Raw genomic sequence first — 14,387 nt, 5'->3', positions numbered from 1 at the left:
TCCTTGTGATGTTGGTTCTCAAGAGAAGAACAACACTGTACAGAACATAAATATAACTCATACTTAAATATGAAATAAAGGGAGGCTGACTGGATGAAGGACACATGACAAAGGAAAATGTTTTGTCGTTTTCTGGCTGGATGTGTGTCACAGAATAAAGAACCTACTGTGGGTTTGTGACTGTCAGAGTTCAGTTTTCAGGGCATTTGATCCCTCCAAATATCTCACAGAAACTCATCGCTCTCTAACTCTAACTAAGTATGATGTTACAGGTTTCCATTTTCAATGCTGCCTTTTGTTATGGCCACGCTGCAGTTCAGCAACAGCTGCTGCTGCCATTAAGTGACTCATATCCCTCTGACACCATTTAATTTACAGTGACAGACGGTACAGCACCATAACTGTTAATACCTGTTAATAGGGGAGGGCAATATGAATCATATTTTCTACCACAACGTGTGTAATTATTGTATTGTAGAAGAAATGATTCATGTTGTTAAGAAAGTCATCACACAGACCAATCCATTTAGTAGATGTTCTTTGTTCTTTTAATCATATCACCTCAAAGTCAAAGTCAAAGTCAGCTTTATTGTCAATTATGCTACACATACAGGACATACAGCACAATTGAAATTAAATTAAATTAAATTGTCTTAATCATTATAAAGTACATCACATCAATAGAAAGGTAAAGGCACAGAAATAAAGTCAAGTCACTTTATCTTATACAACATGTATTAAAAAAAACATCAGTTTTATATGTAGGTGCTTTGTAATCACAGCAGATGGAGGTGGAGGCAGTAGAGGATTAATTGTTGTACAGATTTTGACATTTTGACATCAATAAAGAGTTTATTAAATCAGAAGCGTCACATGTCAAGCGTGACACTGACAAAAACATTGACTAATATGCCTCCCTATTCACTGTTAGAGGAATATATTTTAAAGGACTGTACAGGAAAAATCACAATATCTGGATTTTATAACTTACTTACATCTGGGTCCTCTGAATCCTCTGAAACTGAAACTTCAAGTTTGGAGAGAGGATTTTACAGTTTTACAGTACAACTGGCTGATGTGCACATACTGTATATTACCACAGAAAAGTCAAATAAATTTAATAGTAACTTCTCTGATTCGTGTTTCAAATGTGAACAATGCAAGGGAACATTTTTTACACGGTGTGTGGGAATGTAACAAGATAAAAATGTTCTGGGAAGAGGTGAAATATGTGATAGAAGAGATTTTATCTATACAATTAACAATGGAGCCCAAATTTTTCTTATTAGGTTGTTACCCCAAAGAATATCATTTAAGGAAGAAAGAGCAGGTCCTTATAAGAAGTCAGACTTATGAAACATGAAGTCATTTAAAGTGAAGATCATGTTTGTTGGAGACTGAGTGCTGAATAGGGCAGATTTGATTGGAGGGCAGTCTGGTATTTGCTGTGCAGCCTGCTTCAACAAAGATAACTGCTACTATTGTATATGTGAGATTCCCTGGGGAAGTGGCAGTTGACACTCCTAATTACTGGTGGAGACCAGATGTGACCAGAAGAGGATGAGGGCACCTGATGGAGGACAGTCAGGATAGAACTTCTTCTGGACGTCTATAGGAAGAAGTTAACCTTGTCAACACACGAGGCTAAGGCTAACAGTGCAACTAAAATGACCCACATCACAGCTGTGTTAGGACTGGACATAAAGATTGGTTATCGAGGACTGTGAGGGAACCAGGAATTTTAGAAATTCAGAGGTCTGACTGGGTGAGTGGGTGATCTGCGAGGACACTGGGAATATTTTCCATCATGTTGGACACTACAGGACACTGCAGAGTGAGAAACACTCAGGTATGGCTGGTGGAGGGACAAGAGACGACAGTGACTGTGATGGCAGGGGAGGTGGAGGCAGAAGCCAAAGGGGGAAGTCATGCAGGTTGAAGATGTTGAATCTGTTTTCCCACCTGATGTCATGGTTAAGAGGAGAAGGAGAGGAGTGCCTTCCTCTCTGGCTAAGAGCAAGCATTCATTTAGCATGCTAATGTTTCAGGCCACTTCACAAACATGTGCTCCCTGTTCTAGTCTCCACCAGCTGATGGGAAAAAGATCTATCTGCTAAACGCTCCACTATGTTCAGCTGCTGCTCTCTAACTGTGTCTGTTTTCAGCTGAGCAGGTCATGGACAGAAGCTTCATCAGAGCTTTTCTCTGACAACAGCTGCTGCTGGATTCAGATGAGACGGAAACCAAACGAGGTAAAAGAGGATGGACGTCTTCTTACAGCTGAGTCAGATTACATTCATTCATTTGATCCATTGTTTGTATGAGTGAAGCTTTACTACCTCTGGGTCAGTTCTGAAGGAGGTTGTAGGAAGTGTGTTGAGTGTTTCAGGTGGAGTCACACACTGATGTCAGCATTTCTCTCCACTAAATTCTGTTTTTGCCTTCAGAGGTAGAGACTGTGTCTAAAGGAAACACATTAATCCCCTCCAGAATAATGTAGAACATAACTGTTTTAAACAGAACTTGAAGAACTGATGTTCTATGAACCGTCTCGTGATAGGTTGAGAGGTTAGGAGATAGAACACAATACAAACTGACACTGGGTAGGAATGTCTGTCCTGTAACTCTATTCCATCACCTGGCCTCCAGTGCCTATACTTGGATTTCTCCTGGGATGGATGGGGTAGTGAGCCAGGCGGTGACCATGTCAGTTATTCCCCTCTCTAGGCCCCAGTCGGGTTATTAATAAACATCTTTTGGCTGACATTGTCTAGAGGATTAGAATAAGATTGTATGTCTGCAGCTATGCACACAAATACACAGGCAGCCATTGGTGCAGACAGAGAGTAGGGAGCAGGATCACTGCTTAGGTCTGAGACTGTCAAACCTGTTGAGTTCAGCTCCATCACATTCTGGAAACATTGGTCACCAACATCAGATCAGAAAAGGTTGATATCAGTTTGTGAGTCTGTGGGTCCATGTGTTGGACAGTGACCTTTTCTATCACAGGATCAGAGTGTGTTCAACCTGGCTCTGCCTTCTGGTGGACTGTATATGGTGACAGGGCTCCAAGCATTAAAGCTGGACTGTATGGTCTTAGCAGTTTATCACTAATTGTTGTTAATAACATGTTAAAGAACTGCAGCTGGAAACAAATGCTGAGTGGTGACATTTATTGCTTCGTATGTAAGAAATGTTTTTCATCATATGAAGCTGACCAATAGAAAATCAGTAGTAACAACAGTTGAGACTCCTGCAGCTGGAATTTGAACTACAACCTGAAAATGACTTCACCCATTTGAGCTCGCCTCCACCACAGACTGTCAGTAAAGATGGGCGGAGCCTCTGTGACATCACCATAGGTTTCTGAAGCTCAGAGTGAGCTGCTCCACCGTCGCCATCTTAGCAGTGCCTGACTCTGCCTCTAACTCCCAGCTAATCCAAATATGGTCAAAGAGGCGGGGCATGTGTGGAGCTGGGACTTCAGTGCATGTTGGTTTGTGGCAAACATATGTTCACCAACCTGTCACTCAAAGAGGCCACGCCCACAATTCTCCATCACTTTAGTCCTTAATAAAATGTAAACAGGTGAGTTCTATAAAATTCAGCCCGAACAGTTGTCATGGAGGAGGAAATTAGCTCTAGAGACCAAAACTGTAGTACAGCTAAATGAGTTCATGTCCATGAGTAGGTGGTAAACATGCTGGGTCTCTGGAACCCTCTGTGGTGGACCATCGTCTCCGTCTGTCCCTCTGTTATATCAAGGCCTCGGTCCAGATGTCTAGGATCTGGTCTAGGGTCTATCTGTGTCCTCTCTATGAACTGTCTCTGAGTTTTGTGCAGTCTGTCCTCTGTCCAGGTCTGTGATGTTGAGAGGAGGTCACATGGCTCAGATAACATTAACATAACCTGCATGTCTCTGGGCTGTAGGAGGATACACACAGACAAACACATACACAGATATCCCAGCAGGTTCCAACCAGAACAAGAACCACTGTACAACCCTGAGACCTACTGTTCATCCTCTCTCTGTGCATCAGACAGAGAACACCTGTATGTATCAGTCATATCTCTACAGTCACATCCTCTGGCTTCTAATGTCTGCACATCAACACAACGCAACACAACTCAACTCAACACAACACACTCTGTATTACAACTTTTATTTATTTTACATACAGTCCACATGAATGACAAAAGTTTGTGCAGAAGTAAGTCCAGTCCCGGTTCTAGTTTCAGCCTGACACTGCTCACACCGTCTCATTCGTGTGTTCATCACACTGCTCACACCATCTTATTCATGTATTCATCACCTGACAATGGAGCCTGAAATACATTCATGTCAAAACAGGACACAGAGTTGGCTCAGTTCACCAAACTCCACTGTATAGATAGATAGATAGATAGAGCTGCCATTCAGTGGATAAACTCAATAAAGCTGAAAGCGTGTTTGTCTGCTGGATGAGCTGCATGAGGGAGGAAGAGCATATACCATCACCTGAGACGTCACCATCATGTGGCTGCTCTGAGATCAGCTCTGCTGACTACACTGGGAACAGGGTAATGATAATAATAATAATAATAATAATAAAAAATAAAAGGCCTATCATCCAGTTTAACCCAGTGTTAACTACAGGTGAGATGAGAGATGCCCCCCAGTGGCTGTGTGAGTTAGGACTCTCTCAGGAACAACAGAGGACAGTGAGACTGACCCAGTTCCAGTGCTGAGGGCCACTCTGTGCCCCTGCAGCAGTCTGTGAGGATTCAGGACTCAGGCCGTAAGAGGAAGACTGAGACTGGGCCTCTGCCTCATTATTATTATTATTATTATTTTGTCCAAACATAAATGTTTTTCTTGATGTGACTGATGAGAGTATCATCTCATTTGAACACTGTCAACATTTTGAGAAATGCACTTCCTAAAATATTATCACACAGGACCTTCATAATAAAAGCATGTGTCGCTCAGGTGCTCTGACTGCAGCTGTGATGACTCACTGTTCATTATGTTGGAGATAAATCAGCTCAAGGAGCAGTGTGTGTGTTCTCATTTAGCTCTCTACAGACAGCTGTTTACAGATGAAAACATCTGTAAACAGCTGTGAGAGCAGAGAGTGAACCAGAACACTGAACACTGATCTGAGTCTCTGTAGAGCTGCAGTCAGCTGATCACCACCATCACCTCCGTCCTTAATAGAAACATTGATGCACAGGCCTGAACACTGTGACTGTGCCATGAGACAAACTGCTGCAGCTTCACTCAGAGTAAACACTGAAGCTTTATTGACATTAAATCAGCTGTGAGTCACAGATCAGCAGCTGTGAGACGACACCGTCCAACAGTCTGGACTGAAAACACCATGATCCAGTTTACAGAGCCCACAGACCCTGAGTAGCTCAGGTACATCAACACACTCTGTCATCGTTCATAAAGAAAAACAACCAGAGTCACCTCCTCCTGTGGTTTCCTCTGCCAATGAAGTTATAGGAAATATGGTCACAGTCTCCTCCTCCTGATTACAGCGTTGAACTTTGACCTTTGACCACCAGATTCTAATCAGTTCATCCTTGAGTCCAGAGAACTTTCCTCAAAGTTTTCACAATAACGAGACAGCCAGCCTGACTGTGGCCAGTGTGGAGGCACTGATTGACGTCACGTCTACCTCCAGATCACTGCCGGCCACAGTCAGACTGGCAGGGAGGTGGGGTCAGGGTGATCCTCTAACAATGAAAGGTTGATACCAAAGACACTGAAGTCAGTTCACCTCCATCACAGACTCTGCCCTTTTATTTTGTAATGTTTTGTTTTTGGTGACTTCCTCCTGGATATGGATGACACCAATCTGACACAGATGTGTGGACAGATGTGTGGACAGATGTTCTCCCCGGATCCTGATGTTTTAAAATCCTCTAGCGGTTTTTACTGGGTTCCAGTCAGGCACAGACTAGACTAGGTTTGACTTCTTCAGAGTGTCTGGATCATTGTGATGTTGGAAACTCCTTCAGACTGGGGGCTGTCTTCTGGTTCAGGATCTGGGTTAAAAGCTCCATCTATAAGTCATCTCCACACCACCTTCTGCTCTCATGCAGCCTCACATCAGCTCACCCCCACCTCCATATTTCACTGTGCTGGTCCTGACCAGGTCCACACCAAACCTGTTGGACCACATCTGATCCAGACTCCAGACCTTCCTGTTCCTCCTGACCTCTCCTGCAGTGGTTTCAGCTCAGGTTCAGTATTTGCTGATGCTCCTGGTCGTTATCCTTTATGAAGTCTCCCCGTCTGGTTTCCTGTGGTTCAGACAGACCCTCACCATGTGGAGCCATGTTGGATTAGACACAACCAGGAAGCTGAGGTGTCCACAGGTTCTTTTAGAACTTCTCACACACTTTAACTTAAATATAATGAGATCATATAATATTGACTCATGGAACATATCAGTCATATTATACAGGGGTGTACTCAGTCCTGTTGTAAACTCTATACACTACAAAGGTGCTAATTGATAAATTATTGATAATAAATGAATGAATTTGAATTACTCTGGAGATTAATAAAGGTTTTTTTTTTTTAATCTTTTTTTCTATTGTTGTTATTTTTAACATATAAACTACATATTAATAAATGGAGTTAGTAAACCCTGAAATTAGATTACAGACACTCCTGATGTTGACTCTGTCACATCCTCACGTCCGACAGACTCACATCCATTCAGCTGTTTTCAGAATGATGGGATCAGATCATGGATATCCAAACAAACAAAAGCACAAGTGAAAAATAAAACAGCTCACTGTCACAAGCCAAAAGCAAAGCAGCTGAATAAATATGAAGACATGAGTCAATTGGTTACATCTGATCAGCAGCGTGAAACACGGCGAGGATCAGATCTCCTCTGGGATCTCCTGAAGGTCTGAAAGAGAGGAAACAGATCCAGAGTAAGTCCCTGAAGTGACACAATATCCACCATATACAGGATCGATCTATCTATCTATCTACACAGTATATCTATGAAGCTACGACACTCACACACTGAAGCTGTGCTGCCACTGGAAACTGAATATGTGTCTTATCTGGATCCTGAGACTAATCAGGATCCAGAGTGTGATCAGGATCCTGAGTCTAATTAAGATCCAGAGTCTGATGTTGAGGGAGTAGCTCAGTGGTGACAGACACAGCTGACCTCATGGGTGGAGCTAAGAGGGTGACCTCAGAGTGATGTAGTCACAGCCATTGTCTTTTCTTCAGTCTGACCTTTGGAGCCTACAGACGCTGTCCCATCATCATCGTCTGACGTCACGTCTACCTCCAGATCACTGCCGTCCTGTAGGCCATCTGATTGGCAGACAGGCTCCTGCCTGGCCCGTGGGGTGTTGTCACTTCCTGGTTGCAGAGATGCAGGCTGCAACAACAACAAGAGGAAAGAGCCTGTAGAGACTCAGAGGGCATCATCCTTCATTAAAGGAGCTCTCTGCACATTCTACACATCAAAATCAGCTCACTCTCAGTTAGAACCTGGATGATATCACCATGACATCATCAGAGCTCTCTCTCAGTTTGGGATTGAGACTACACATTTTTGACAGAAAGCCTGAATACAAAGGGGGGTGGAGTTTAGAAACATGGGTGTTTTTACCAGTCCTTTGGAACCTGACTTGATACTGGGGAATTAAGGTCTGGGTAACAGCCTCTTGATTTTGACCATTTTTTCAAACCTGTCCCAAACATTGTGGTACATTTGTTGTTACCTGAGAATGCTGCTCTGACAGGTGCTGCAAGGCAGGTGCAGCCCCGCTGCAGACCTTCATGTGTCGGACCTGCTTCTCCAGCTTGGCCCGGGCCCTCTCGCTGTCCTTGAAGCGGCTCTCTGCATCCCGCAGCCTCAGCAGCTCTTCCTGCAGCAGGCTGTGTTGTCTCTGTAAAAGAGCCAGCTCCCCAATGGTGGACCCCACACTGGCCTCTCGATTTCCACCATCTCGCCAGTGAGGGCGCCACACCCCCCCTGCAGCTGGCACCATGCTGTCCTGAGGTTGTAGCAGCAGCTCCAAGATGGAGTCTTGTTTGATGACAGCGCCCTTCAGGACATGACAGAGAATCCAGTTTCAACGTTTTTACAGGCTGAGAACTGACACACACACTGAACGGGGGCGTACCTCCCAAGGACAGTATCAAGTACCATCAGTACCAAGGACAGAATCCACCAGAGGAAAGATTCTCCAGCTGACTGGATAGTGAGTCAAACTAGAGCACCTGAGAGGGAGTAACAGACCAACCTCTTGAAGATGGATTATCTTTTTCCCTTCCTGCTGCAGAAAGGACTATTAATGTACACACACTGGGGCAGCCCGGTAGTCAAGTGGTTAGGGCGCATACCATTTGGGCGCAAAGACGCTCTTAGCAGGCGGGCACCGGTTCGACTCCCGATCGGTTCGATTCTTTCCTGCATGTCATTCCCCTCTCAACCCCCTTTCCTGTCAGTCTCCACTGAACTATAATAAAGGCATAAAAGCCCAAAAATAATAACTTTAATGTACACACACATTCAATCAGTTTACCACAGGGGCGGACTCGAGTCACATGACATGGGCTTGAGTCAGACTCGAGTTATAAATGTGATGACTTGCAACTCGACTTGGACTTGAGCCTTTTGACCCAACTAGTCCTCCAACCAGTCCTCTACCAGCCCTACAGCATATCAGTGTCTCCTGAAATTGTGCCCCTACGGCAGCAGGTGTACCAGACCTTGGTTGTCATGGTTACAATAATAAACACAAAGACTGTACTGAGAGCAGTGTACCTACCTTTGTTGTCATGGTTACTGTAATAACGGTCATGGCTTGGCTAGGTTTAGGAAAAGATGGTGATTTGGGTTAAAATAAGTACTTCCTCAACATTAGATGATCTTTGTTGTCATGGTTACAATAATAATAATGAACGGTCATGGATAATAGAAACAACATGAACTGCTACTTTCACATGGGAATCGAACACCGCTCTCCTTTGTAATATTCCTTTGTATTGTTGACCCATCCATCCACCCCAACCTCCTCCTGACGTGGATTTTGTCATTGGTAAACTACGTCACCGCACTTTTTTCTTTTCTCCTGTCATAATTACTACGACCACTAGATGTCGCCTAGCAACAACACCTAACTATGGGTCATAATAACCTGCTGACAGACGACCTATAACCTCGTTTGTTACAGGACAGTCTCTTCTGACCTGAAAATACCCCTGACACTGAGACCAAAGATTAAAATGTGTTATTTAAAAATGTGCCACAATCACTTTCCTGAATCTACAAACGCTCACACTATTCATTCCCACAAGTCAACACTTTCTTCCCCACACCCCCTGTTGTGTTCACCCCACAGCTTTTCCCTCCCACAGCTCAGTTTCAGCGCTGTCCAGAGATGACCTTAAGAAGAGTTCTGCGGTTCCCTCCACGATTCGTACTCTGATATTCACACAAAGATGACAAATCAGCTGCAATCTGTAAACATTACAGCAGCATTAATGGTAAGGCAACATTAACATTACTGTCTCCAATGAAAATGAATGATTTTGGCCGGTTGGTGTTTTGAGCCTGAGCCTTAGACACAGTCAATGACAGCTGGTCGTCTTTGTCTGGTCCTATGAACTCAATAACCTGAAATCAGTCACGTCTAATGTCAGCTTGCTCTGTTTTTGATGGAGGCCAGAAGTGGATTAATGTTACTGAAAAACACTGACATACATTAATATTACTGCAACCACACACACACACGGAGTGGGTTATTGATAATGAAATGAAAAATGTGAGTAACAAAGAGCAGATTCAGCAGTTTACAATGTTGCTTCAGTAAAACCGTGTCAGTATAATCAGGAAAATGAGGTTAAAGTAGGGCTGAGTTATCTGACCTATAATAATGAAACAAGATATTTATCTTGAGGTTTTTAAATCTCCTCTAAAGATCTTCATAAATATCTAATTTAACTGTAATGCATAAAATCACATCAGTGTGATGAGTCTAGTCATCTAGTTATCTTGTTTACTCTTTATTGGTATATTTTATGTGGCTGGTGGTTTCTATTGGAACAAAAAGGGGGAAATCACAAGAAGTTAAATTTGACCCTGAACAGAAACAGAGCTCCAAGTAAAGGTCGGTGATCTGATGAGCTGATATCATGGATGATCTCACTTTGTTATATCATCTACTTTTTAGATGAATCGATCAGATCATGTCATCCAAAGTTTCTATACTTAGTTACTTTAAAAGTTCAATTGCTGCATTAACTGTTAAACAGCTAGCTGCTAATCACACTGTGTCAACTGTTAAATGGCTAGCAGCTAACCAGACCATATTATGTGGTAAACAGCTAGCTGCTAACAGATCATGATAACTGTTAAACAACTAGCCCGCTAACTGCAGCTGGAGACAGCAGTCCTTGTTCTGCTCTGCAGCTTCAGTGACTTTGTGTAGTGCCACATGTAAGTACCATCTTTACTGGGAACACTGGGGAAAAGAGGAGAAAAAAGAAGCTACTCACCTGGAGAGCATGGAGGTAAACACTGAGATTCACCAGCCTCTGACAGATCTCCTGTTAAACACAGGCAACACACTTATTATGGACACACACACACACTTTGACCATAACTTCTATTAACCTAATCCTGACCATAACCTTAAAACATGCCATCACTTTAAAATCTACTGAGTCACATTATGGAGACTTGTTTTTGTCCCATTATGTGACTGTGTGGACAGACTCAGTCCCACCTTCACCCCCTGACTTACCGTGGGAGGTGGTCTGTCCTGGCTCCTCATTGAGTCCTTCAGAAGATAAAAGAAGATGACAATGAAAGAAATTAGAACATGACACAGTGAGAGGTGTGGCAGTTTTTTATACAGCTGACAAGCTTTGGTCAAATCTGGGGTCACATAGTCGCAACTCAGTCAAACACAGTCTACATGGACCAAAGAGAGTCCTACATGACCAAAGAGAGTCCTACATGACCAAAGAGAGTCCTACATGACCAAAGAGAGTCCTACATGACCAAACACAGTCCTACATGACTAAACACAATCCTACATGGACCAAACACAGTTCTGCATGACCAAACACAGTCCTACATGGACCACAGTCCTATCTCTGTCAGAGAGGAACTAATGTCAGTGTCCAGGTAACAAAGCGTCTCTGGCTCTGACAGCACAGAGAGGCTTGTCTCACTCCTGCATCATCGACTTTTGAGGAGGGGCAGGAAACAAACTGGTCTGCTCCAAATCCCAGGGTGTTAGTCTTACTCCTGCCTCCACACCCCCCCTGAGGGTTGATGACCACCATCCACATCACCATATGTCCCCCCCACTTCTCCTGAAGACTAGCAGTATTGGATTAGACATTTTAGACCTCCAGCAGGTCTCCAGCAGGTGGAGCCACCGCCATCTCAGCCTGTTTCAGAGCAGCTCACCCACAGGTTCAATATGGTCAAATTTTAACAACACAACTTCACTCTGCTTTCTGACTGAGGAGTGTCTTCTTCTTCTTCTTCTTTGGTTTCTCAGACGGTTTCTGGAGGTGTATCTGCAGTGGTGTTGTCATGTCTGTGTGTTCAGGTCTGACTGAATCATTGATGTGAGTTTCAGATGTTTTAGATATTAATCTTTGATGACTTATTGATCTTATTGATCTGATTTGGTTCGAGATCAGTTGTGTGATGTAACTGTGACACGAGGAGCTCTGAGAGGAAAACAGGTTGGAGACCTCTGATCTATAGATACATCTCTCCATCTTTCTATCACCAAAGAAAACATAAGAGGTGATGTGGCAGGTGTGAGGGACAGTACTGTACAGTGTGACTTTACTAAATATATGGAAACAGTGACTCGTGAATAAACGTTCATCAGTTGTCAGTGTGTTATCATGTCAGTGTGTATATTGTTCTTCTGTTGCAGTGTTGTGGTTGAGACATATCTGAAGTGTCTGGTGGTCTGACTGGGTTCTGGTCAGAGATGACCTGTTCAGTGAAGATGAAGGGGCAGCCTGTGTAAAGAGCTTCAGGACTAACTGAAAGACAGTGATATTACATCATGTCTAAAAGGAAATTATGTGACAGTGGATGGTTGTCTGCCCCCTCCCCCCCAATCTTCTGATTAAATGGAAGTGTACAGTCCTTCTGCATCAGGCTGGATCATCATGACAGGGTGCCCCAGACCTGCTGACCCCAGTCCATCTTCCAGCTCAGTGCATTATGTACAGTGTGACACCCTTCACGTTCACACCGAGTCTCGAACACACAACAGGCTACACTACACTACTTTACAACCCGACCAGCTCTACTGTATGTCTACTGTATGTCTTTGGAGTTAGAAATTTGCAAACCAACCAAACCGAGCTGGCACACAGTGAACCTGGACCAGATGGTCTGGAGGCTCAGGGCCACTTGTTAGTTAATGCAGTTCTTTGTAAGATTACCATGAACAAAGGGAAGTGTCTGGAAACAGACACTGATCAGGGTTCCTGCGCTTTTTCCAGGACTTTCCAAGACTTTCCAGGGATGATCTCACTCACATGACAGAAAGGAATCACAACATACATCAGTATGTTCCTGTCTGTGACCTCTTAAAGGATTGATTAATTATAATAAAGAAATGTATCATCATTATTTATTAATTACCTGACTCACTTTGTTCTTATGAATTATATGAACCATTTCTGCCTGAACATCATCAACTAAACGGTATCATACAGTTTTCCCTTCTGACAAATCAGACTGAACTTTAGCTAAATGTACATTCACAGGTGAATTAGCTCAGATTATTTACTGCTGCTGGGTCGGTGACATCATTAACCAGGTTAACCACACCCACTGTGAGCCACCGCTACACCAGGTAAACATCTTATGTTTTATTATGGTCTGTTTCATCTCATCAACACAGCATTGGGTTTGAGGTGACGCTAAAAAAGATTCTAGCAGTGTAAACAGTAAAAAGTAAAACAGCCCTTATTTAGCCGGTGTTTGACTAACACACAGTTGGCTTCTGTTCATCGTATTGACCTGGCTTCACATTTATTATTATCAACTCTCGGCAATGAACCAACACATTTGAAACCGGTTTCACACAGTATTCAACATAAAACAAGTTCATCTGTAAACCTGATAAAAACGACCACAGTCAGCAGCAGCAGAGACTCACACACATCTAAAGGATAATATGACTGACATTCTTCAACCTGCAGCCTGTTCAAAACACTGTCGTCCATAAACCAGCATCTGAATGTCAACATGATCCTGAATATCAATTTGACAAAATTAGGAGAATGTTGAAATAATTTTCCAGGACATTTGACTTTTTCTGTCATTTTCTATGTGTTTTCCATGACTGGAAAACAGTTTTCCAGGCTTTCTAGGATGCATGGGAGCCCTGACTGAGTATGACCTGCAGAGGATTTCCCTCATGTTACAACTAAAGATCCAACACCACAGTAACAACCTGTGGTCAGTCTGATGATGATGATGTGATGAGACCTGACAGAGGCTCCAGCTCACCTTGGCTGCACAGATGTCATGGGCTCCATTGACCAGCAGATCTTGATGACCTGAGACACACAAACACAAAACAAGAGTTGTGACTCTGTTATTGTAATCACACACAGAGGAGATGAGGTTATGGAGTTTGAACTTCATGTTCAGTGTGAAATCACATCAGCTGACCTCCACCTGCCCCGCACACATGCCACACCCACCCCCTGCACATCTGCCCTGTGGTGTTAAAGGACCTGGTCTTAATGGTGGTCATCTTAGAGCTGACACTAATGTGATGTGATGATCACTTTAGTGTCAGCTCTAGGCATATTTGTTTAAAGTGTGTGTGTTATTTGTGACACGTGTGTTGCTGACACCAGTGATGAGTCACATCCTGTGCGGTGGTGTGAGGGACTCACTGGTCTCCACCTCCATGTGGTTGTGATGACACAGCAGAGGGAGGCCCACACTGGAGCCCAGGAGGAGTTCACTCAGCCTGTCCACTGTGGACACACACACACACACACACACACACACACACACACACACACACACACACACGTTTAAAAACAGCAAATAGCTGATCTGTACATCAAGAGTACAAAAGACAATCAACACATCAACAAACAATGAACCAGAATTGAGCTGAACAACAGCTACTAACAAAGACAACAAGGTCGGTAACACTTAAATTCAGCAGCGTTTCTGAAAGTCTCTGTTTGAGGGGCTGAAGACTCTGGAGGAGAGTGAATGGAGGAGGAAACAGAGAAGAAGAGAAGAGTTTAAAACTAAAACGTAGAACGAGAGATGAGTTTAAAACTGAAATGTAGAAGAAGAGACAAGTTTAAAACTAAAAGGTTTTGTGTGAACGGAGCCTCAGCA

At 43.4% G+C, this 14,387-nt stretch overlaps 1 protein-coding gene across 6 annotated transcripts in view; it reads right to left on the bottom strand.

Moving 5' to 3' along the window:
* Nucleotides 1-5,260: 5,260 nt before the first annotated feature.
* Nucleotides 5,261-14,387, bottom strand: part of arhgef2a (Rho guanine nucleotide exchange factor (GEF) 2a) — a 34,418-nt gene continuing 25,291 nt past the window's right edge. For 5 of the 6 annotated variants that reach the window (XM_071499214.1, XM_071499209.1, XM_071499212.1 and 2 more), the window contains 7 exons: nucleotides 13,925-14,008; nucleotides 13,530-13,579; nucleotides 10,777-10,812; nucleotides 10,529-10,579; nucleotides 7,747-8,073; nucleotides 7,253-7,400; nucleotides 5,261-6,911 (listed from right to left, as the gene is read on the bottom strand). In XM_071499214.1, the coding sequence (XP_071355315.1) occupies nucleotides 6,883-6,911; nucleotides 7,253-7,400; nucleotides 7,747-8,073; nucleotides 10,529-10,579; nucleotides 10,777-10,812; nucleotides 13,530-13,579; nucleotides 13,925-14,008 (725 nt within the window). In that variant the 3' untranslated portion in view covers nucleotides 5,261-6,882. The remainder of the gene's footprint in view (nucleotides 6,912-7,252; nucleotides 7,401-7,746; nucleotides 8,074-10,528; nucleotides 10,580-10,776; nucleotides 10,813-13,529; nucleotides 13,580-13,924; nucleotides 14,009-14,387) is intronic. The other variant, XM_071499211.1, reaches the window with a different exon arrangement.

The sequence above is a fragment of the Trachinotus anak genome, unplaced genomic scaffold (assembly GCF_046630095.1).
Source record: "Trachinotus anak isolate AG129_WGS33_773 ecotype Australia unplaced genomic scaffold, CSIRO_AGI_Tana_v1 ptg000016l, whole genome shotgun sequence".
Lineage (NCBI taxonomy): Eukaryota > Metazoa > Chordata > Actinopteri > Carangiformes > Carangidae > Trachinotus > Trachinotus anak.
This window is presented reverse-complemented; position numbering and strand designations above follow the sequence as displayed.